Source organism: Equus asinus, chromosome 7 (assembly GCF_041296235.1).
Source record: "Equus asinus isolate D_3611 breed Donkey chromosome 7, EquAss-T2T_v2, whole genome shotgun sequence".
Taxonomy (NCBI): Eukaryota; Metazoa; Chordata; class Mammalia; order Perissodactyla; family Equidae; genus Equus; species Equus asinus.
The window spans coordinates 51230223-51256358 of NC_091796.1; the positions used below are offsets into that span (position 1 = coordinate 51230223).

The 26136-nt window shown below is 37.3% G+C and overlaps 1 protein-coding gene across 12 annotated transcripts in view; it reads left to right on the plus strand.

The window, feature by feature from the left end:
• The window catches only part of METTL4 (methyltransferase 4, N6-adenosine), a 154071-nt gene that overhangs the window by 73308 nt on the left and 54627 nt on the right, over positions 1-26136 (plus strand). For 5 of the 12 annotated variants that reach the window (XM_070513348.1, XM_070513347.1, XM_070513346.1 and 2 more), the window contains one exon: positions 1512-13603. In XM_070513348.1, the coding sequence (XP_070369449.1) occupies positions 1512-1529 (18 nt within the window). In that variant the 3' untranslated portion in view covers positions 1530-13603. Of the gene's footprint in view, positions 1-1432; positions 13604-13627; positions 13787-15991; positions 16132-16891; positions 17010-26136 lie in introns of those variants that run through there. The other 7 variants (XM_070513350.1, XM_070513355.1, XR_011504509.1 and 4 more) reach the window with 6 other exon arrangements.

Consider the following 26136-nt stretch of genomic DNA (forward strand, 5'->3'; position numbering starts at 1 on the left):
CTACCCTTTGTAGAGCATTGTTTAAAAAATTCTATGTTTGGTGGTTAGAAGCGGTGAGCTGGTACGTTTTCAGAATGTTTCCAAAATTTAAAATGCATAGGTTGTAATTTTAAAAATTTGAACTGGATTTTGTTTATTCTGATTTCCTGCCCTCAAAGCAGAAGGTAGTGTGAGTTCAGTAGAGAGAGCTTGGCTTCTGATAGAGAGTAACAGGGCTCAGATCCAGAGAGTCTCTGGGGAATATGGAATCCTTTGAACCTGCAGGCTCTCATAAGATTACTGACAAGTATAGATGCCTTGGCCTTCTCTAGGAATTTCCAATTGCCCTTCCTAATTTGTCTTACCTGTGCTTGGGTATGGTAACAACCTGAGGTGTCTAAATCATTTGTAAGGTGTATTCCAAGTAATGAATAGTTAACTTTCCCCACACATTAGAGTGCTTATCCCACAAAGATGGCAAGTCACACATTAGAATTCTAAAGTTGAAGAGAGAGGGATGAAATCTGGTGAAAAATTGCACATGTCTAACATCCTAGGTTTTTTGTGCTTGTCGGGGATGTGTCTTATATGGAGACATCATTTGTCATATGTGTCTTGGTGGCAAAAAGGATACAAAACAATTGCTCTAGTATAAGGACAGAGCTATTTCTCTCTGGTCTCATCTTTCCTTATTGGGAAAGGAAGTTTTTCTTTTGTCTGGGTCTCAAAACCACTTTTTGGTGGCTGGTCAAAATTGCTTTCCTTTCAGCTCCTTGAATGCCAATTCAATTAGACCCTCTCTCCTCAGGGCATCTAGCCCTTATTATAAAAAATCAGCTAAGATGCCCTCCATGTTTAACACCACCAGCCAATTCTAGTACCTTCTTACTTTTGTTTTTCTCCCAAAGTTCTCTAGCTTTCTTTACAAGTTTTCCTCTTTATTTTCATTCTCCGTGGCTTTTTATTTTGGTTCCTCATCTGAGAATCAACTTCTGGTCCATTGTCTCAAATAAATATTAGTGTATCTACCAACTAATTACATTTCGATCCCTCTAGCCTCAGGTAGCTTGGGATTTCTAGAATCTCTTTTGATTTGGGGAAAGGATTTTTTAAATGTTTTCAATGCAATTATTTAATGATTCAATATTCGTAGAAACCTAAACTTCAGAGGAGCAAAAAGCCTTAACGTAAGTCTAATTAAGCTTCATGTTACCCTAGTGAAGGAGGGAGAATAAGTAAGCAGGGAGCTGCAATCATTTCCTCCAAAGCCTGATTAAAAACAAAGTTTCGAAATGTTAAACCGGTGCTAATCTGCATGACTGCTTCAGGTTTCATTTCAGAAAGAACTGTGGCTGATAATATTATCACTAAAATATGTGAATCTATTTCCGTAATCAGAGCCCTTTGGGATGGTGCATGGATTTAATGGCTTCTGTGCTTACGTGTTTTCCAGTACATTGATTAATACTGGTCTCTCAAGTGGAACCCAATCAGGGGTAACATGCCAGAGGACTATTTTCTGTAAATTTCAGCTGAACCAATATCTCTGAAATCTGAAGACTAAAGAAGAGTTGAAGAATGTACCACAATTAAACTTGCCTCGTGAAGTGAAGAATGGGGCAAAGGATAATGAACATATTGAAATGATTCCACATGTTTTATGCATGACACATTTGTAATTAAAACAGATCCTGAAGGTAAGTTTGTATATACTAATATAATGATTTGGAAAAAAGGAGAATGTGTTATTAAATATCTACAGGGCATATTTCCCAAGCAGAGAATGTGAAAATTTGGCTCGTTTTGCTTCCTCAACAGTTGTGTATCAGAAACTGGAGACTGAGTGCACCAGCAAACCACACTTGTTAGGAAATTTGTATTGATCAAATATATGCATATTATAGAAATCTATCAGTTCACTCTCAATATGTAATATTCTGAACAATCTTTTATAAATAACTTTAATTTCAATTACTTAACTAAACATTAACATTTGTCAAAATTCCCCAGTCTTATGAGGATTTTTGGAGACCTTTAACAATTCAACAGTTATTGTCCATGGCAGCTGAAGGTTGCATCGCTGTTGCAGCCAGGGCCATCTTAGGATTTAATAATGATAATTTACATTTGCAAAATGTATTAACCCCATCACAGTTTATAAAATATTGTTACAATCCTTTTTATCATTTGAACCTCAAAATAATCTTATGACGTAGGAGTAAATATTGTTACTATTTTACAAATGAGGAAAATGAGGGCAAATGACATGTTCTAAAGACTTGCATTTTTAGGTTGTAAGTGAAGGCTGGTTAGCAATAATCTATTAGAGGAGTTATTAAAGTTGACTAAAATTTGGTTTTCATAAAGAAAAATTAACAGGTAGTCAGAAGGCTGTAATTCAATATATTTGTGGCTAAAGAGTCTAGCTACCATATAGTTCTCGGCAAGTTTACAAAACTCCTATTGCACTTATTCCCATGTAGGTGGTTGTAATTCCCATAATATCAAGGAGAAACTCTTAGTTATCCCTATATCGTCCCTGTTTTCTTGAGTGTGGTATTTGGTTGGTGCTCCTTTGCTTTGTAATTATAAATTACTGGTAGTGTATTGTGAGTTGTTTCATTAACCTTACGGTGTAGAGTGTTGCATATTTGCAACAACTTTATTCTTAGACCTTAGTTTTCACCATATGTAGACTTTAAGGTAAATTATTACCTTAATATAATAATATATATTAGTATATGTAAATTTTCCTTAAGGTAAAGGCATACATATTATATATATAATATATTTTAATATATCATATAATTTATAATATATAAATAATATATATAATTACATATTATATATAATGTATAATGTTTTATAATATATGTATATATTACATATATTTGTATATATACATAATATATATATACAGTTGTATATGCCAACCATTAAGTTGCATATACACCACTCAGTTGTGTATGCACAGATATAAACCAGCATACTTCTCTATTGAATGAAGCAGATGTACACGACAGTGAGAATGGGGGAGATGGTCTTTGGCATTCCTTAAGTGGGCTGCATTAAAAAGTGAGAACCGTCTGTCTTCAGTATCCCACGTTTGCTTGACATGTGGTTACAGGGGCTCTGCTGGCATACCTCTGAATTTCATAAAGACTGTGTTGATGTCATGCGTTTGTAAGAAGAGAGTGAGACTGTTTGTGTAGGATCTGGGCTTTGCTATATGATTATGAAGAAATGAATCACGATTGTGTTGGTCAGAGCTACCATTAAGCTTTATATATGAAATACATGAGTTTTATTCTATTTTTTTTCCCCTGAAGCTATGGTTTCTTACACATGCCTAAAACTCTATACTTAGATGGACCTTAGAGATTTGCCACTCTAACTTCCTTATTTTTTGAAGGGAAAAATGAGCTACAGAGAAGGAGGTGATTTCAGACCACAGAGGCTGAGATAGAACTAGTGATCAGAGCTTTTTCTTTTTTTAAATCTAAATTTTTTTATTTTTGTACGAGAAATACATCCACATGATTCAAAAATTCAAAAATTATGAAAGGGCTTATAGTGAAAATCTCCCTTCCATTCCATTCCTCAGCCATCCACGGCTCCTCTTTGGAAGCAAACAATGCTATCAGTTTTTTAAATATACTCCCAGAAGTATTTTATGCGTATGCAAATAAATATACATGTGGATATTCCCTGCCTCTCTTTTCATACAAATGGTAGCATACTCTTCACATGATTTTGAACCTTGTGTGGTTTTAAAAAACTCAACATTTGAAGTCATCCCATGTTGTTACAAAAAGAGAATCCTCTAATTTTTACAGCTGCAGAATATTTCGTTGAGTAGATATATCATAGTTTATTTAACCGGTCATCCATTTATAGATGTGTAGATTGTTTCCAATCTTTACAATATCAAACAATGCTGTAGTACAATATCTTATCCATATGTCATTTTGCCCATGTTTGAACATATGTACAGGATAAATTCCAAGAAAAGGAATTTTCTGTGTTTAAGAGGAGATTACCTGATACATATTGCAAAATCACACTTCATAGGAATTGAATCAATTTACATTCCTGTCAGCAATTTATGATATTGCCTTTTTCCCCATAAACTTACCAACACAGTGTGTTATTAAACTTTTTGTTCATTGCCTATCTAATAGTTGAAGAATTGTGGCTGAGTGTTGTTTTAATTTGCACTTCTCTCATTTTGAGTTAAGTTGTACATTATTTCATATACTCCAGAACCATTCTGTCTTTCCTTTTCTGTAAACTGACTGTTCATATATTTGGCAATTTTCCTACTTGTTTGTTGGTCTTTTCTTTATCAATCTTTTTGAAATTCTCTCTAAATTAGTGGACTGAATACACTGCCTGTGATTTTTTTTCTCAGTTAATCCTATTATTTGCCCAACACTAGACAAGGATATGATGCTCACTTTTGAGAATGAGAGCAGAAACTTAGTTTTGAATATTTGTATATATTGAGGTTAAGAATCTTTTTCCTTGGCTACATCTGATAGAGTTGAGGAATCATTCAAAAGACATCTGTATAACAGCACGCTGTACTAAGGGCCTCTTTCTGGTTGATTTATTCATGGAAACTGCTGTGGTTCCACATACGGAGAAGGCTTCGATTGTGTTACAAAGAATGGAGACAAATGAGTGTTGAAAATTTGCAGCTACCTGGAAGAATAAACTCCTTTCTTCTAAGAAACTGCTAATTTCTTAAAGAACTGTATTTGCATTTAGATTTGGGAATTCCTTTCTTTTCTCTTTTCTACTGAGGAAGATTCACCCTGAGCTAACATCTTTTGCCAATCTTCCTCTTTTTGCTTGAGGAAGATTCACCTTAGCTAATGTCTGTGCCAATCTTCCTCTATTTTGTATGTGGGTCGCTGCCACAGCATGGCCACTGATGAGCGGTGTAGGTCTACACCCGGGAAGTGAACCCAGGTTGCCAAAATGGAGCACGCTGAACCTAACCACTAGGCAATGAGGCCGGCCCCAGGAATTCTTATTTTTTAATTAAAAATTGTGATTTGCTTTAGGCTTTGTTCTGTGTTATGTCCTTATGTATCTGAAACAGTGAGCTCCCCTTTAACACTAGGCACTCTTCATTTGTTAGGACTGAGAAGTAGGTATCAGTCTCCCCACTAGAGAGGTGAGGAAACTGAAACTAAGGCTTGGAGAGGTTAAATCAAAACTGAAAAATGTGTCATTCTTTAGTGCAGAGATCTGAGTGGTTTAGATTTTAGCTAAAAATAGTTCTTTATTTGAAAAGAAGCTAGATAATCCTTATGTTTAGCTTTTTAATTAACTCTGCAAGCTCTCTGTGGTTATAGATTCAATGGTAAACTGACAGAATGAGAGCAACAAGAAGATTTGCTGATGATGCCTCAGAGACTAAAAATAATTAAAGCATATGCAAGGCAGAAATTAAATTTAGTATTACAGTTTTATGTGAAATATCCTACACTGAGACAAAAGATCAATTATCGTCTTAAGAGGTGTTGATGAAAAAATTGTTCAAACTGTTGTCCACAAATACCACAAGGTATGAATGAGGAAGAGGGGGAAAAGAGCCCAGGAGTAAATAAATTTGGCATTAAATAAATGATTCTAAAATTTGATGAATTATGTTACTGAAGTAGTACGTCTGCTTATAGTTCATAAGGCATATTATATACTAATGTATTAGTAAGTACACTGTGAAAAATCAAGCTAATATTTATGCTATTTATAATATTTATAGGTAATGTTTTACTAGTGTGTTGATAGTCCATGTATTCAGTGGTTTCTAGAATCTACTCTTCTATTATGTTGGCTACTTACAGTACTCTGTGTTTATAATAAAATATCAAAATGTTATATTGCAGATTTGATAATGAAAACTGAGATATATTTTGGTATCTATGGTATCAGTAGTGAATACTCAGTAGTATAGAAAAATCCAATACTGATTCTGGTACGGTATCAGTCTGGAGCCTGTTGGATTATTGGGGTTTTACTGAAATTTGCCTTAGAGTGGGCATCTAGTGGGTGGCAAAACCCAGATTGGAGGAGGGTCAATCAAGGTCATTTTGCTGTTTTATACAATTTTCCTGTTCTAATATGGCTCCTTAGAGAGGTTATTGAATAACTATGATGGTAAAGAAAAGATATTAAAGAAAGGATACGATTTTGGGAGAACAAAGTACAATATTGTAACATATGATACAAAACAAGTAAAATATAAATTTTTTATAGTTATCAGTATGTGGTTCTTAGCTAGCCCCAAATCCAACTGTCCTTTATTCTTTTAAAGTGGTGTTTTGAGAGTACTTTACTTCCTTTAAATTAGTTTATTGTATTATTGGTAAAATAATGAATTTTGTTCTTCCTCCTCATTCAGAGCCTGAGTTATGATCATGTTTTCTCTTCCAGTGAAATTATTACAGGATCAAGGCCAAACGACTGTCAGGGAAAACAGGACTTCAATAAATGGAATCTCTAGAATCTTGTATCAAGGAGTAACCAGATGGTTTTTAAAGAAAATATGAGTATATGATGTTAAGGCAAAGAAGGGTGGATGGCTAGGGAAAGGGGTGAACTGAGAAGATGGAAGGGTGGAAGGAGCATAGAGTTCTCTTTTTGTTTTCTTTTTCTGGACTGTGGTCAGAATTTGTCACTTCTCTCTTCTGGGCACTGACTCTTGCATCTCGGAAGGGGAGAGGAAGAACTTTGACAAGCTAGGTGTCTTACCAAAACTGTGCCTTTGTCTAAGACTGGCAGCAGAGTCTGAGACAGGACCTTGTGTGCAGGTAAGGGAAAGAGGGAAGGCCAATTAATGGGTTCATCATCAGGCTGTTTACCACTGTGGACAGCTAAAGCTGGACCCTACTGGACTGTCTGAGAAGCCATGTAGAATGCACCTCTGAATTGTCCACATGAGTAACAGAGGAGGGTGGCCTTTATTCACTGGCTTCCATCCTCCATTGTTCTAGTGTTTCCCCAGGGGTTGTAATTCACTCAGGCTTTCAGTTTGCACATGTGTGAATACCACAGTGTCAGAGAAGCCCTGGGACAGAAAGAGAGGTGACTGATACAGTGGAGCAGAGGAGCAGCAGGGCCGGCTCCATGGGCATGCAACATGTGCAACCACACAGGTTAAACCAGCCTGTGCGTGGTTTAATTCACTCATGTCGTGGTCTTGAAATTCTTAATTTTTGAATAAGGGCCTTTCATTTTAATTTTCCACTAGGCCCTCCAAATTATGTAGCTCTCTTTGGTTGTCGGATTATTTTGCATGAAGCTCGTATACTGTGTGAATCTGCCCAATGGCTGGATTAAAAAAGTTATTCCAAGAGAATGTGGGGTAAGGCACAATAGGTGTCTGATACACTGACTTAATGTTTATAACATCCTTGTGGGTTAGGTGCTATCATTCCATTTTAAAGATGAAGAAACAGATTCAGGTAAGGTAGTTAATGTGATGGTTAATTTATAAGGGCTAGTGGTAAATAATGGAGCTACAATTCAAAACCCAGGTCTGTCTGAATGAAAGTCCTAATTCTTTCTACTACACTTCTGTGTTCATGCTTGAGAATGAGGAAGCAAAGCTCATGATAATCATTGCACCAAATTTTTTTTTCTGCTTTGTGTCTTCTTGACAGACTGTAACAATCAGAGGTATGTGCACTGTCAGCCACAAGGAATGCTCTTGCCATATTCTCACACACTGGAAACTGTGTGGCCACCAGGGTAGACCTGGGAACTCTGGCAACATCTCAAAATTTTGTTCTGCCTTTTTTTAGATGAGTGAAGGGTGAAACTCTAGAAGTTAGCAAGAGGTGCCATAGGGAAAGAGGACTCTGTTACATTTTTTAAATTAAAATAAAACTTTTCAGTTTTCCATGTGAGAATACTTTTAATTCCTATCTAATCTCTGAATGGTGAAAAAGAAAGTGCAACATAGGTGGAACATGATGTAACCAGTTTGTTGGCTGGGGTTCAGATGGTTGGCTGATTCCAAATCCACATGTGAGAGCTGCGCATCTTCACCCGGCCTCTCTCTTGGTCACCAAGACCAGCTCTCAGTCCTCTCCCCGTGGGGTAGTGTAGTGGGCGGAGTGTTGGAAATCATGGGAAAGTTGTTCCTATTCAACACTCACCATCCAAAATCTGAAGCAGAGTTCTTTTTACTTATTTTTGAGTTTCCCTATGAAAACCTCACACAGTTCATCTGGGTTTGGCCAACTTTGCTGAAAATGAGGATAATGACAAGAAGTTTATGCTTGAGGGAACCCTGGGTCTGGTTTGGATGTGACAGCCCTGGTTTATATCTGTTGACACTGCACCCCTTTTCACTCTCAAAGGGCCCAAGTTTGAGTCACAAATTATATGGTTGCCCTAATTATACTATAACTTCAGGCAGGAGATAACTTATCAAATTAAATATTCGGCTTCACCCTATTTAAAAGAGCCTTATAGGACAACATGGCTCCTGTTTCCCAGTGTGTGTGGGGTGGTTGTTTCGTTTCTACTCTCATCTTTTCCTTTTTTGTCTTATTTCTCTGTCCTCAATTCCTGTTCCTTTTATGTACAGATGAGCTCAGCTTTCACCAGTCTCTAGCTCCAAACTCAGGTCTTGGATGTCCATTGTGTGTCTGAAGACTGTTATGGGACTATGCTAAGCATCCTGATCCATCTAACGCTTCAGGAGGAACAGAGCAAAATGGAGGTTTATCCCCTCATCCCAACCCCATTCACAACACAGAAAGAGAGACAGCATTTTGGTTTCCAAAATTATTATTTTCTTTCTGTTATAGTAGCAGATTGTGATACTATGTATTCATTATGAGAAGAAGATATGCCAAGAATAACATACTGTCAACTAAGTGTGATAAAAGGAAATACTGAGATCTTCATTTCAAATACGAAATTCAATAAACATTGAATTAGCCCATGATCTTACACACAAAAATTTGTTTAGGAGTGTGGCTTTATTTATGCATACAAAGCAGAAAACATTAGTTTCCTTCATTCTAAAGTTACACAAACTTTAACAAAAATAGGGAATTAATTAGTTCATGTGACCAACAATGAAAAGGATAGGGAAGAGCTATCTCAAGGACAGCTGGACCAAGATAAAGTTTTCAAAGTGCTCTCTCCGTTTTTTGGGGTTTAATTCCCTATGTTTACTTCATTTCCTCCTACTTCACATGAGCTTTTCCCATATATCAGAGCACATAGCCTTAGTTAACTCTGGGCTTGCAGACTTATAGCATCCCAACTCAAGAGGAAGGAGAATCTTCTATCCTAGATTCAGTTAGAAAATTCCAGGTGAGAATGGGAACCTGGCATAGGCCATGTGCCCATTCCCTTAGACCAGTCACTGAGGCCAGGTAGTGTGACTGACTCTGCACAAGTCACCAGTGAGGAGGGCAGAGTTGTTAACACAGTAGCAGTGCCCCACAGGCACGTGGAGCCTGCATTGAAGACCTGCCAGGGGATCAGTGAGGCCTGGCTGTGTGTGAGGCACAAACCAGATGGAGGGAGCCGTGTTTCTGACACAGGTCTCTGCTTTCATCTGAAGCCTTTGGAAGCCTTTCTTCAGGAAGGAATTCAGCTCCCTCACCCTTTCTACTATGTGAGGACATAGTGAGAAAGCGCCGGCTATGAATCAGAAAGAGGGCCCTCACCAAAGGACCAGGCTGGTGCATTGATCCCGGACTTCCAGCCTTCAGAACTGTGAGAAATAAATTTCACTGTTCATAAGCCACCCAACCTGTGATTATTTTGTTACAGCAGCCCGAATGGACTAAGATAATAACCTTTGAGGGCATTGCTCTCGAAATGACTAAACACAAATTCTTCAGCACTCTTTGGAGGAAAGATGTTGGCTTGAAGGGCAATGATGTCAGAGATTCCTGCCCATGTCTCTGAGTTTTGGTCATCTTCCTTGTGTTTCTTATAGATATCCAACCCAAAAGTCATAGCTGAAGGAAACTCAGTAGGGTGACAGAATAAAACGTCCCTTAAGAAAGCAGAAAGTCTAGCTTTGAAGACAGTACAGAAGAATTGGAAGCAGAGTTGTATCTGGAACCACTCAGGCTTATGACAAACACATTCATGAATAAAAAGCCCTGTTCTTCAACTTATAAACATTTTTGGCATTTACAGGGGTGTCCTAATGAGGAAACGGGTAGGAGATTATATTCAAGGAAATCTGCCTAAAGCTGCACCTTCAACAAAATTTAGAAAGAAGTTGAGTGGTGTGGAATTAAAAAATGGTATTTACTTTTATTGTTATTCCAAACAGATGTGAATCAAATTTTTATTTCTGGAATTTTAGTGTTACATGGTCAACATAACTGGATAATGGACTACATCTAGATTTCTTTTTAGTAACAAGTTGTATATGTGAATGAGTGAGTGAGTGAAGGGAAAAAAGCAAGAAAGACTTGGAGAAGAGGAGTGAACAAATCTTTTCATGACTGATAGAAAGCTAGAAATAAAAACTATGCTTCATTTACACATATAGTGGAACACATTTCTTTTTGAAGGGAAGGATCCCAAAGCTTTCTGAAAATGTAATTTTTTATTTAGAGTAAAAAAGTAGAAGTTCTTATATTTTCCTCTGCTATTAAGAAATATTCACAATAAAAGCATTGCTTTGAAACATGTTTTCTTTTGAAGATGTTCTTTTTGTTTTCAAATCTAGGTCTTTAAAGCTTTTTGGGTTTAACTGTTCTTAAAAATAATGGGTGTAAGTGACACCCGTGGTACCCAAGTAGGCAATCAGTATAAGACATGACGAGTGGGAGTATTGAGGCTTACATTTTCCTATCTAATGAGTAAAAATGCTGCTGAACCACCATGCTAACTTTACAGAGACATTTAATAGGATCTTTAAAGAAACCTCATAAACAAATGACCTCGAAATAAAAAATGAACGAACAGTACATGTTATAGATTGTTTGTTGTAATCCTCTAGCATTTTCTTATTCAAAACACTGAGGAATCAGACGACTAATTTTCCTGAGTTGTCCTAAAGCCTATGGATTTAGGGAGATGAACACTAACCCAATTATACTGTGTCTAACTCAGTAGGCATCTTTCCTGAAAAATTGTAATGAAGTCAGATCACATAAAATGTGCTAAATTTAGTCCATTACAAGTTTTGGGTATATAAGTGTTTAAATTGTTATTGTCAGCACTTTTCTGAAGTTTAAAAAAATTTTTTTTTTTAAGATTTTATTTTTTTCCTTTTTCTCCCCAAAGCCCCCCGCCGTTACATAGTTGTATATTCTTCGTTGTGGGTCCACCTAGTTGTGGCATGTGGGATGCTGCCTCAGCGTGGTTTGATGAGCAGTGCCATGTCCGCGCCCAGGATTCGAACCAACGAAACACTGGGCTGCTTGCTGTGGAGCGCGTGAACTTAACCACTCGGCCACGGGGCGAGCCCCTGAAGTTTAAAAAATTTTAAACTAAAAAAGGGAAGAATGCTCCATGGGGATTCATTATTTAATAGAATTATTTTCTTAAGTAAATAATCACTTCCTAGTTTATCCTTTTTATGAATTAGTGTGTTAATCCAAGTCCTCCCAGAAGCAGACACCAAGATGAGATTAATTGTACAGGGATTTCATAGGAAAATGTCTGTGAAAAAAAGTAAGAGAGGATAAAGGGGAAGGCTGGAAGAGCTGTTGGGCCATGATGCAAGTCTGGCCTGAGTGAAGATGTAAGAAAACCTGGTCTAATCATCTTGAGAATGAAGGTCACGTGGAAGAGGTCCAGCACCAAAGCTGCAGACCTGTGAATGAGAGCATCTTGGATCTTCAGCTGTTCCTGCTGCCACTGACTACAGCTGTAGGAGTGACAGGTTAGATGAGGAGACCATGCAGTCAACCTGCAAAATTCTGAGAAAAGATAAATCATTGTTGCTTTAAGCCACAAAGTTTTGGGTGGTTGTCATGCAGTGGTAGACAACTGATGCACAAAGTCAAGGTGAGATGTACAAGGATCTTGTTTTCTTTGTGTGAGCAGAAATTGTCCAAGGTTGTTGGCCTTTGAGGGTTCTGGCTTAATGTGAAGGTCTCAGTTTTAACATCTTGCTTTGTCTGAGCCCAGGGCCTTACTTTTTGTCTCTGTATGGTCATTAAAACTCATGATCTTAATTTATTGAAACAGATACTCACATCCCCACTCCATAGTGGCTAAAGCTTTGGTGCACCTGAACTGCCTTGATATTTTTTGGCTTTGGAGGATTATTTCTCTTACTTGTTGTTCTCTTGGGGATGCATTTAAGAGGGTGTGAGTAGATTGAAGTTAACATTTGTAGAATTTTTCAGATTGTCTAGTCTGCCGCTTTGTTAGATATGGGAGTCTCCACCTGGCACTTTTGACTCTTCCCTAGAGATAGTCTTATTTGTCCCCCCAAGTCACTCAATTGTCCTGTCAGGGGTGTGGAGAAGTAACTTTAAACTTTCCCTTGTTGTGGAAGGAGTAGGTTGTAGTAGTGGGCTCCGTTGCTTTGTTCCAGCTTCTAATGTACCAGAACTCGATAGGAAATGCATATTTGTAGATGACTCTATATGGCAATGCATGTTTGTAAATGAATGAAAGTTTGTGTTAGAAAGTAGCGAACCAGTTTTGCTTAATAAGTGTGATTCTGAAATGTGGTATGTAAATTAAATACTTTCAAAATTCGAAGAAGTTAGAAGAATGTGTTGTTGTTGTTGTTTTTTGTGAGGAAGATTGGCCCTGAGCTAACATCCATTGCCAATCTTCCTCGTTTTGTTTGAGCAAGTTGGTCCCTGAGCTAGCATTTGTGCCAGTCTTCCTCTACTTTGTATATGAGATGCCACCACAGCATGGCCTGATGAGCGGTGTGTATGTCCGTGCCCGGGATCTGGGCCTGCGAACCTGGGGCCGCCACAGTGGAGCACACGAACTTAACCACTACACCACTGAGTCAGCCCCAAGAATGTGTTTTTTAAGTGAGTCTTACAGCGTACATGTTTGTGAAATAAATTTCCCTAATTTATAGATTTTGTAGTGTATTTTTTTAATGCCCTGATTAGTGAGCCTGAAATTGTTCAACAGCAAACGTGAAGGGGAGGGAGGTGTCTGACAAAGAATGAAGTCCAAAAGTGATTCTTATTTTGAGTAATGAGAAAAGTCACTGGTGTAGTACTTAGCTCAGAAATTGTTTAATTCTTGCTGGGAGTGGAAGCAGTAGTGGTCCCTAAAATCACCTGCCATGAGGACAAGGGGGACAAAGGCAGTTGAAACAAGACCATAGCAGCTGAAAAGTTTATGAATGTGAACATTGGGCAACTTCAGACAGAGAAAATTGATCAGCTTTGGGAAAGGAAGTGCAGATAGAACACGGTTCTATGTGGCCATAAAAGAGAGTTAGTAAATTATATACATTGGACAATGAAAGAAAAAAACGTCTGTCCAGAATGAGAGTAGGCATGATTCCCTCAGCTGCTCCTAGCTGACCCTTTTACCGGTACCTCGGGAGTGAGGTGCACACCAGGAGGACTCTATTATATTTGTGCCGTATGCTCTGTCTATGTTCCTGTGTTCTTTGTAGTACATTCCATTCGGTGTGTTCACTCACTCTCAACATTGCTTTTAGTTGTATTTTTAAGATGCTGAGCCAAGCAACCAATCAAGTATCCAACCTACCAACAATCAAACAAAAACTCCCAAGCCTTGTGATATTTTTGAGCAGAGATACCTGGATTGGGTCAACCCCTCTGGCTGACATTTCTGGTTCTCCAGGTGAGCAGAACAGGTATGCAGCCCTCTTCAGGGAGAACTCTGCTTAGGCTTGTTTCTGTCTTGTGTGCCATGTAGTTTTGCTTGGATCAGCTTGTGAGTATTTCTCTAACAAGTATAATACAAGTGACTAGAATACAAAGCTCCTTTAACTGCTGATAGGACTCTATTTTAGGCAGCACACCTTCTGTTTAAAATCCCCTCTGGACAACTACCACTTGAACGCCTGGTAGGAAAAGAGTGGCAGGTTTATCCGAAGCAATCATCCCCTTGAAAGGCATAAGAAAAGGTGGAGCTGGGTGTGATTACTCCAGCTCAAAACCTGTCTAAGCAGTCTCTCTTTCTCTGCAGTAAGCTTATTTCCTCTTCGGTCTCCTGTGTTATTCTCCTGGACAGACATCTAACAAAGCATCAAAAGGAGGGCCTTTTTTGATAGGATATAGAAAAAGGTAGCATCATGGCTTCTCTCCTTCCTTGTAATTTACTTGCAATGAAAACCCCAGTGGTGGCCATGCTATTCTAAGTAATGAGATCTTTCTGGTCAGAAACTACCCAGAAATCACAGCTGACTCTTTCTTCCCTTCCTGGAAAGTATGGTTTGTGGTGTGAAGTTGCTTCCTGACAGAAATGAATGTGCTGCATTATGTAGCACGTATAGCTAGAAGTTGGATGGTTACCTTTGTAATAGGACAGTTCTTGTTACTTGTAAAACTCATCATTTAAAGATGGATGTTGATTGGTTTTGCTTCCTTTTCATATTTAGCGTCCCCAGACTATCATTGCTTTCTATTTTAAGATCAAAATAAGCAAGAAAGACTTGGAGTCAGTAACTTAGATAAGGTGATGCTCTCCCTACAAAGGAATTTTTGTGTAGACTGCTAAGAGAATATAATTTTCTCCATATTAGAACACCTGCACTGTTTTTAGATGGTTCTCCTCATTAAGTAAGCTCCCTGCTGTCATTTTCAAGATCCTATATCAGCACATTTTGTTCTAAATAGCTACTTTATGTCTATTACTTTTCTTTTTTCCATCCAATATTCCATGCAAACCTAGATACACTTCTCATCAGAATCTACATCTTACTTCCCAAGCTGACTAATATAATCCAAATATTCACTTTTTTCCATTGAAGACTTTTTGAAATTATTACCACTTCCACATATTTTATGATTGATTTGATTGAGTGAAAGGTTTAAAATGACTTGTTATTTAACTCAAAATAAATGCAGAAACCATATTTAGCAATCCCTCCCTCACTCCCACCTTTCCATACTTCCACCAGCTGTTCTTGGCAACTACTTTGCTGTTAAAATGGGAGTGTATCTGAGAGGGTAGGAGATTTGAAAGGAAGAAAGAGCAATTCTATGAAATTATTTCCAATGTTACAGAGAAGGAAAATTCTGGGAGAAGATGATGAATATAGCTCCAGTCTGGGGCATAATTCCCCTCTGAAAGTTTAATACTACTGAAGATGTTGAGAAAGTGTTTACAGAGGCTTCCTTTTGCTTTTAACAACTGAGGCATTGACATTTCCTCAATTACTCTGATTGCATTGGGTTAAATGTGGCCATAAATTATTTGCAGCCTTTCCCATCAAGAGATGGAGTCTCTTTATCCTTCCTTCTAATCTGGGCTGGTTTTATAACTTGCTTTCAGCAATAGAATACAGTGGAAGTGTTGTGCAACTTCTCAGAAAGGTCTTAAGAGGTCTTGCAGTTTCTGCTCATTCCCCTTTGGAATACTCCACCATTGTACTAGAAATTGGAGCCATCCTGTTACAAAGGCCATGAGGAAGAGAACTGAGCAACTCCAGCCAACAGCCCTAGCTAACCACCAGACAGAGGAGTGAGGGCATGCTAGACCTGCAGCGCCAGTTGACCTGCCAAGTGATTGCAGCCACATGAGTGACTTCATAAGTGGACATATCAGGGAAACTGCCCATCTGAGCCCAGCTTGAATGGCAGAATCATGAACAAATGCACATGTGTCTCCAGTAGAAAGGGAAAATGGGTGTATCAAGGCAGGGTGGGACAATTGCAGGAGCAATGTTCTGTAGTGGGAAAAAGGTGGTGGAATCTAGTCAAGAAAGGAAGGAGCTAGATCCCTGGGAGAGTTCATCCTCTATAACAGAAGAGAAGGCAGGAAAAATGGGTACACCTGCAGGTAAGAGGGCTGTTTTGGTGGGGAATGCTTCTAAGTTCTCTTCTGATTGCTTCAGTTTTCTTAGTGTGAAGATATGATGTTGGTATGGAGTTGTAGAATTTGAGACTAAAGGAGAAGCTGTGATTTGAAGAGAGGGAGAGAAATTGACTATGGAAATTCAGTAGGATCATAGGGAAACCCCAGAATCTCCTTGAGGTTAGTGTTTCTACACTTCACTGAGACCTGTCAACTGTGTACTTTTCTCCAGACTCATTCACATACTTAGGTACAGGTGTGGAGTGGGTAGAAAGTTGGACTTAATTATGGTGGGGGCTTAGAGTATGACAGAATGAGTGAGATTTAGGATAATTGAGCATATGTGCAAGGGGGTGGTTGCAATCATGCCGATAAAATACAAGCTAATAGAGGGAAGTGAGGGTATAAGATAGGTTAGGGTTTTGGAAAAGGGGTAAGACAAATGGATTCAATACAACCTTCTGAAGGAAGGCACCAACTGTGCTGTTTTTTGGCATCTCATTCTAGTATGCATCATGATGTTGGGAAAATTATTTAAATTTACTGGTTTGTACAATCAAGGGTTGTGCTAGAATAAGCTCTAAGATTTCTTTGCAGCTCTAACAATTTGTTGTTCTACAATTCTACATAAAAGTAGCACATAATGTAGATAATAATGAGGAGTAGATTCAGTTTTGTAAAAAAGATAATGGCAAACCTCTGCAAAAATTTCTCATGACACCTTAAGGTTAATTAGCCACTTAATTATTTCCCTCACTTATTTGTTGCATTCTTTTTGGATGACTGCTGCACAGATTATAGATTTTTGGAATATGTATTAAGAGATATAAGGGAACATATCTGGAATTACTGGAAGTATGGGCTAGTGGGCAGAACTACACATCGGAGGTACAAATGCTGGACTTCTGTCTTGGTTCTAACTTTGTTCTGTTTTGTATAGGTCATATTTGTTGCCTTTACTATGATTTATTAAAAGTTCCGAGAGACTCTGTGATCTGTGCTTCAATTAAGGATCTGACTAAATCAGAGCTGGACACAGAAGTCCTGGAATGGAAGAGGTATGACTATTTTTTTCACTTGTCCATCAGAATCTGGACTGGATAATAGCAGTCATGAGAGAATTTGGGGAGATATGAAAGCAAACAAGACTTTCTAACATCCTAGTCACAGGCTTTTCATTTTAACTGAAAAGAAGCTTCTGACACCCTGCCATTGCACTTGCTGGCAATTACAACCACCACTATACTTGATTTTGACTATTGCAATTTCCTCAAATTTGTCTCTTTTCTCCCCTGATCTTCTGCTATAGTTTATTCTCCATATGGAAGTCAGGAGTGATTTTTTTTTTTTTTTTTTTTTTGGTGAGGAAGATTGGCCCTGAGCTAACATCTGTGCCAATATACCTCCATTTTGTATGTGGGATGCTACCACAGCATGGCTTGACGAATAGTGTGTAGGTCCGCGCCTAGGATTCAAACCTGTGAACCCTGGACCACAGAAGAGAAACACGGGAACTTAACCACTACACTACCAGGAGGGCCCCCAGGAGTGATCTTTTTAAAAAGTAATTTTCAGGTCATTTTATTCCCCTTTTTGAAATCTGCCATTGACTTCCTGTTAGATTTAGAATAAAACTGCAACTCCTGATTTTTGTCTCCAAGATGTTATAGGAACTGGCCCATATTTTCTCTGTGACCTCTTCCTGAACCAATTTCCTCTTCATATGCTGTGCTCCAGACACTCTGCCTTTTATTGTTCCAAAAACGTAAAATTCTTCCCTATCTCAGGACCTGGTAACAGTGGGTCCCTCTACTTGGAAAGCTCTTAGACCTTCAGGGCTGAATTTATCCTTTTTGTTTACTTTTTGGTCTTCTGTCTCCCTTTGAACTAGATAGAAATATGTGATATTTGGCTGGTGATATATATATGATATGGCTGGTGTAGCCCTTGTGCCTACAGAGAGTACTGGGTTGGTGCTCAACAAGCATCTTTTAATGGAAAAAAGAGGGATCTCAAAAGTAGATGGAGTAGAAGGTATCTTGTGTAGCATTAATTGAGAGACCATGAGGCTGGGCTACTGTTTTCCAAATTACTGATCATATTATCTGTCCCATGACTATTAAAGCTTTACTTCTTAGAGTCTTTAAAGATGGGTAGCCTTCAAGATTCCCCTCTTAAAATGCAAATAACCTTGTGAGTTCATTTCTTAAATCAATATCAACTAAGATTTTGTTTCTTAGTGATCACCTAGGGAGAAATAGGATATAGTATGTGCAAGTGACACAGTGTCAGGAGTAGGGGAGTAACAAAACAGAGGCAAAGGGCAAAGGACAACAGGGAGGAAAAATATAGACAAAGGGATGAAAAGAAGGTGAGAAGAGAATTACATCAGAATTTTTCTTAAAGCAGAGACATGTTTGTTTCCTGATCTACAAGATAGTGACACTGTTGAGAACTGGTACTATATATTTCCAAGTATCAGAAAGATTTTTTTTTTTAAAAGCAGATTCTTGATAGTTTTTCATGGTTGCAAATAAATTGGGGAAGAAGAGAAAGCTAAGCATTCTCAGTTAAAAAAATAAAAGGTGGAAGCAACTATTACGTAAGACAATGTATGCTGCTCAGCATGAGTATTTCAGGGAAAGATTTGGTGTCCTATAATGTTGCAGTTACTATGGTGACAATGCCTTTTTAATGGCACCATTAAATGGTAGTATAACTCCTTGTAACTAAGGAGTGCTGAATAGTCACAGCTGTGCTGTGTGGAGTTTACAGCTCTTTTCTTCAGGATGGTTTTTAATGACTTCAGAACAAAAGTAGAACAGAACATCATTTTGCTATATAATATATGTACTTTTTAGAAATATAACTTTAGAGAATGTTAATTCTCCCTACTACACGTTACATACGCATACACCCCACACACACATGAGTGAACACACGGATACGTTCATACTTTGTGAAGATCTGGAGACAAAGATTAAGTCGCTTTTCCCAGTTCATTTAGATAGTCACAGAATTAGGATGACAGCTCAGGTTTTCTCACCTCTAAAACAGTTTCTTCCTACCATTGCATAGTGCATCTCCTCAACACAATATTACACACAGTGTACACTACATTCTTTCCACACATCAACATGGTAAGAAGTTGCAGTGAGTTTATATCACCCTGTAGGGTTGTAAGGTGGTTAAGACCCAGATGAAAGAGTAATGAATGAGTGTTGTAATTGAAAGAGTCTATAGATGGAATTCAAGAGGTCCATAAACCCTTTAAAATTGTTTGCAAATGTGTGTGCCTATATGTTCATTTTTCTAATGAGAGACTTCATCAGATTCTCAAGGAGTTGGTGAACTCTCTCCAAATAAGTGATGACTTATGGTTCTTTCCCGTTTAGGGTATCAAAATATCATAAACAAAATGGAAAAGTAAATGGCATATTGAGAAAAATATTTGTTATGATATGATAAAATATTATTATCCTCAATTTATGAAGGGCACATACATGTCAAGCAAAACATCAAGACCCAGTTGAAATTAGAGTGAAAGAAATGAAATGAAAATATGCAGGCAGGAAATACAAACAGCTAATAGAAATGAAAATTATTCATCCTCATTAGTCATCAATGAAATACAAATTAAAGCAATAAAAATTTTACCATTTTTATCCAACAAATTAGCACAGATTAAAAGCAACCACAATAATATTCTACATGGTGAAAAGGTGGTGGAATAAGCAGATTCTTCTGCTGTTACAAGGAGTATAAATTGGGGCAAAGGTTTTAGAAATGAAATTAATAATTTGAGTCTTAAAGATGTTCATAACAACTAATTTAAATTCTAAGAACATAATTCCATTCTAAGGCAATAATAAGTGCTCACTAAGATTTATGTATGAAAGCATTTCTCCTAATCTTATTTAAAATAGTAAAAAATATGAAAGAGCACACATATCTAACATAGGGAAAAGGTTAAGTTACAGTATTTATATGAATCCAATAAATTGTCTTGAAAGTTTTGTTAATGATATAGAAAACTCTTGTGATTAAAGTTATATTTAAAACACTCAGACTTCTAAATGCTTGTAGAATATAATTCCAGTCATATAGGTAAATTAAAAAATACTAGGAGGAAATATACTAAAATGTAAAATGGTTGTCTTGTGGGTTATAGGGTTATTAACTATTTTTGTTTTCTTTTTTGTACTGTTGTGTATTTTCTCTGATTTCTATAGTGCATTTATATGTTATCAGAAATGAAATAGAAGTTATTTAAAAAGTTTTGCTGAGCTTACTTCTGGTATCACTTTAATTGTTCTGACTTGGCAAAAATCTGTTGTCCTAAAGAATGGTAGACACTAGAAAGACATCTTTTGAAAAAAGTCTGACTAAAATGAAATAAAATTTGACCTTTTGCTTTTACTTAAAAACTGTCTTCAATTATACGTAAAAAAGTTATTTATGTACTCTACTATTTGAGCCAGATGCTAGGGAAGCATATATGAATAAGACATTGATCCTGTCACCTACAATTTATGGTCCACTAGGAAAGATAAGCATTAATAACCATAATAAAAAGTGTCATGAGTACCTTGTAATATGGCTACATGAAGGAAGGAATGATGAATTCTTCCTGGAGAAGGAGGAGGAGGAGTTGACGTTTGATTCCAGTCTTCAGTGATGGGTCATGAGGTGGGCAAAAGTGAAAGGACCTTCTCCATGAAGGGAAGCAGATATGTTAGCATGGGGGCATGAAAGGGCAGTACTATTTATAGAACAGTTCTTTTCCATCTGGCTAGAAAGGTGGAAAAAGGCCGGTTGTTGAAAGACCTTCACAAGATGTCTGGATCATATCTTGTAGGTACAAAGGAGTTATGAAAGTCACTGAACGAGTCATTAAATGATCAAATAATGAATATGTGAAGGAATAATCTCTACCAGAACAACAGAAATAATGATTCAATAATCATTGATTGAATAATGATTTAGGTATTTTTACAGAAAAAATACTCAATATGGTAGAACTTTAAAAAGTCTAAAGTTCTATAAAGATGCTACTTTTCACTGTGTTATCCACGGAGAGTGTTTGACATTGGGGATGCATTGGTTGGGTACACCATGGTGTTAATAAAGGCAAAACCACAGTCTCCCTGTTAATTTACTTGGCAGAAAAAAGATTTGTTTTGCAGCTGCCGGCTCAGTGAGGAAGTTTGTAACTACATCTGTTATTTAAAAAGTGTGTTTACATGGTGGAAGAGTTTGGCTGCATCTGTACCAAATCTTAACTTTCATTTGATCAAAATATGGGTTCTCTACATGTGTTTCATTTCAGTGTCCCGGGGAAGCCCAGTGGTGATTCTTATGATAAGAAGGTTATCTGATGATCCCAGAACAATCTGGCCATCTTTGCTTGGCCCAAGTATTATTCCTGAATTTTCTTTCTTTCTTTTTAACCTTAAGCACTTATCATTTATTTTGATCTCAACATAGTGTGTACAACTGTTTCTATGAATTGTATGTGATTCTGACTCTGTCACAAGATGGACTCTTGCCTGAATCTGCTAAGTCTTTTTTTTTTTTAAATTGAGATTCATAATAGTTTACATCATTGTGAAATTTCAGTTGTATATTATTTCTTGTCTGTCACCACAAAGTGCTCCCTTTCACCCACTGTGCCCACTCTCCACCCCCTTCCCCTGGTAACCACTGAACTATTTTCTTTGTCCATGTGTTTGTTTATATTCTGCATATAAGTGAAATCATACGGTGTTTGTCTTTCTCAGTCTGGCTTATTTTGCTTAGCATAATACCCTCCACATCCATCCATGTTGTTGCAAATGGGATGATTTTGTCTTTTTTATGGCTGAGTAGTATTCCATTGTATATATATACACCACATCTTCTTTATCCAATCATTAGTCAATGGGCAATTGGATTGTTTCCATGTGTTGGCTATTGTGAATAGTGCTGCAATGAACATAGGGGTACATATGTTACTTTGGATTGTTGATTTCAAGTTGTTTGGGTAGATACCCAGTAGTGGGATAGTAGGGTCATATGGTATTTATATTTTTAGTTTTTTGAAGAATCGCCATACTGTTTTCCATAGTGGCTGCACCAGTTTGCATTCCCACCAGTAGTGTATGAGCTTTCCCTTTTCTCCACATCCTCTCCAACATTTGTTGGTTGGTCTTGGTAATTACAGCTATTCTGACTGGTGTAAGGTGATATCTTATTGTAGTTTTGATTTGCATTTCCCTAATGATTAGTGATGTTGAGCATCTTTTCATGTGCCTGTTGGCTGTCTGTATATCTTCCTTTGAAAAATGTCTGTTCATATCCTCTGCCCATTTTTTGATCAGGTTGTTTTTGTTGTTGTTGTTGAGTTGTGTGAGTTCTTTATATACTTTGGATATCAACCCCTTGTCTGATAAATGATGTGAAAATATTTTCTCCCTGTTAGTGGGTTGTCTTTCCATTTTGTTTATGGTTTCCTTTGCTTTGTAGAAGCTTTCTAGTCTGATGTAGTCCTATTTGTTAACTTTTTCTTTTGTTTCCCTTACCTGAGTAGACATAGTATTTGAAAAGATGTGGCTAAGACCAATGTCAAAGAGTGTACTACCTATATTTTCTTCTAGAAGTTTCATGGTTTCAGTTCTTACATTCAAATCTTTAATCCACTTGGAGTTAATTTTTGTGTATGGTGCAAGATAATGGTCTAGTTTTATTCTTTTACACGTAGCTGTCCAGTTTTCCCAACACCATTTGTTGAAGAGACTTTCCTTTCTCCATTGTATGTTTTTGGCTCCTTTGTCAAAGATTAACTGTCCATAGATATGTGGTTTTATTTCTGGGCTTTCAATTCTGATCTGTTGATCTATTTGTCTGTTTTTGTGCCAGTACCATGCTGTTTTGATTACTGTGGCTTTGTAGTATGTTTTGAAGTCAGGGAGTGTGATGCCTCCAGCTTTGTCCTTTTTTCTCAGGATTGCTTTGGCAATTCGGGGCTTTTTGTTGTTCCATATACATTTTTGGATTCTTTGTTCTATTTCTGTGAAGAATGTCATTGAGATTCTGATTGGGATTGCATTGAATCTGTAGATTGCTTTAGGTAGTATGGACATTTTGACTATGTTTATTCTTCCAACCCATGAACATGGAATATCTTTCCATTTCTTTATGTCTTCCTCAATTTCTTTCAGTAATGACTTATAGTTTTCAGTGTACAGGTCTTTCACCTCTTTGGTTAAGTTTATTCCTAGGTATTTTATTCTTTTTGTTGCAGTTGTAAATGAGATTGTATTCTTGATTTCTTTTTCTGCTAGTTCATTGTTAGTGTATAGGAATTCAAATGATTTTTTAAAATTGATTTTATACCCTGAAACTTTGCTGTAGTTGATTATTTCTAGTAGTTTTCTGGTGGATTCTTTAGCATTTTCTATATATAGAATCATATCATCTGCAAATAGTGAAAGTTTCACTTCTTCCTTTCCAATTTGGATTCCTTTTATTTCTTTTTCTTGCCTGATTGCTGTGGCCAATACCTCCAGTACTATGTTGAATAGGAGTGACGAGAGTGGGCACCCTTGTCTTGTTCCTGTTCTCAGAGGGATGGCTTTTGCCATTAAGTATGATGTTGGCTGTGGGTTTGTTGTATAAGGCCTTTATTATGTTGAGGTACTTTCCTTCAATACCCATTTTATTGAGAGTTTTTTAATCGTAAATGGATGTCTTTTATTTTTAATAAAAGGTTTTAGGGTTATTGTTTTGCTATTTCAATTTACTTTTTTATTTTTTAAATTGAGATATAATTGACATATAACATTGTATTAGTTTTAGGTGTACAACATAATGATTTGATATATGTGTACATTGTGATATGATTACCACAATAATTTTAGTTAACATCCACTACGATACATAGTTACATATTTTTTTCTTGTAATGAGAACTTTTAGGATCTACTCTCTTAGCAACTTTCAAAGAGACAATACAGTGTTATTAACTATAGTCACCATGCTGTACATTATTACATCCCCAGGACTTATTCATCTTATAACTGGAAGTTTGTACCTTTTGACCTTTTGCATTTTGCATACCCCCAACACCTTGCCTCTGGCAACCACAGATCTGTACTCTGTATCTTTGAGTTCAGTTTTTTCTTTTCTTTTTTTTTTTAAGATTTTATTTTTTTCCCTTTTTCTCCCCAAAGCCCCCCGGTACATAGTTGTATATTCCTAGTTGTGGATCCTTCCAGTTGTGGCATGTGGGACGCCGCCCCAGCGTGGCTTGATGAGCAGTGCCATGTCTGCGCCCAGGATTCAAACCAATGAAACACTGGGCTGCCTGCTGCGAAGCACGCGAACCCAACCACTCGGCCAGGGGGCCAGCCCTCAGTTTTTTCTTTTTAAGATTCCACATATAAGTGATATCATACAGTATTTATCTTTCTCTCTCTGACTTATTTCATTTAGTATAATGCCCTCAAGTTCTGTTTATGTTGTTGCAAATGGTAGGATTTCCTTCTTTTTTATGACTGAATAGATACATACTTCATATATATATAAATATCACATTTTCTTTATCCATTCATCTGTTGATGGATTTAGGTTGCTTCTATGTCTCGGGTATTGTGAATAATGCTGCTATGAACATTGGGATGCAGATATCATTTTGAGATAGTGATTTTATTTACTTTGGATAAATACCCAGAGTGGAATTGCAGGATCATATGGTAGTTCTGTTTTTATTTTTTTAAGGAACTTCCATATTGTTTCGCATAGTGGCTGCACCAATTTACATTCCCACCAAAGTGCACAAGGATTCCCTTTTCTCTGCATCTTCTCCAACACTTGTTATTTCTTGTCTTTTTGATAATTGCCCTTCTAACAGGTGTGAGGTGATATCTCATTGTGGCCTGACTTGCTATATTAATGAGTTACAACATAGATGTTCTTATCCTTTGCAGTTTCAGATGCCAGTGTTTTTCAGAAGGATCACTTTTTTTCAGGACTATTATTACATCTTTTCTGAACTGTGATGCTCTCCTGCCTCTTAGTTGCAACAGTAGATGAATAACGGTAATAGTAGACATAAACAAACAACCTCTAAATTAACCCACCCTTACACCCACATTCTTGGTTATCTTTTACAACCATCTATCAATTTAGTTTGTGTTTATGATACATAGCTCCAGACAAGAAGATTTAGCTTTGGTTCCGGGATACTTCTGGTGATTATGTATGTTTTTGCCAGTCTCAGCCTACTGATAACCAATGTTGTAGTTGGACCAGCCCTTATGGTTCTTATTATGATTACAAGGTGCTCCTTAGCAATAACTGTCAGGAAACTTTGAAAAAATGAAGCTGTGTTACAAGACCTGGAAATTACATAGAGCACCTGGGGCCATACAGTGACATCATGGGTAAAGAGGGAGAGAGTGCGAGCTTGGGGTTCTGCTTATATTGAGGTTGAGGGTGGGGGCCTAGGGTTTCATAGGCTCAGTCTTCATTGGTGAGTTTAAAACATAAGAACAGGAATTTAAAGCACAGGAAGAGAAAAAACAAGTGGCCCAAATGGTCAGCTATCGAAATCAACTAAGATCTCTAAAACAAAGGAGCCTCAGTGGAAGGAGGCTGCCTGGCTCTTTATCTGGTTATGTGGCCAGCAATGTGTTTATTTGAGATAGACTTTGTTGAAGTGGAAGTGGATGCCTTGGTAATCAAAGCTTAAGTCAGGCACTTGCATTACAGATGAAAAAACAAACAAAACAACTGCCAGGGCTTACACTACAATGTGTAAATATTACTTAAGCATGTCTTGATATCCATCTTTCTCCTCTCTACTGAGTGGTGGGAGAGGAATTGCACGCTATTCTTCACCTTATTTAAGATGATAATGTCTACTGAAAGAAGATTAGATTGGGACACAGTCTAATTTCAACTTCAAAGTTTACTCACTCTATGATCTTTAGCCAAGAATCACTTAATGTCACTGTACTTCATTTTCCCTGTATTTTTTATTTTTCAGTTGTATGTTAGCCCAAGTTGGTTCTCTGAGTCTTGGTTGATGAGCTGACTCCTTAGAGAGATCTTGAAATAGAGGAAGAATTCAGGACAGGATTTGAAGAATAGGAGTAATTTCTGGAAGATAGGAGAGAAAGACAGCAAGGAAGATACTGAGGCATGA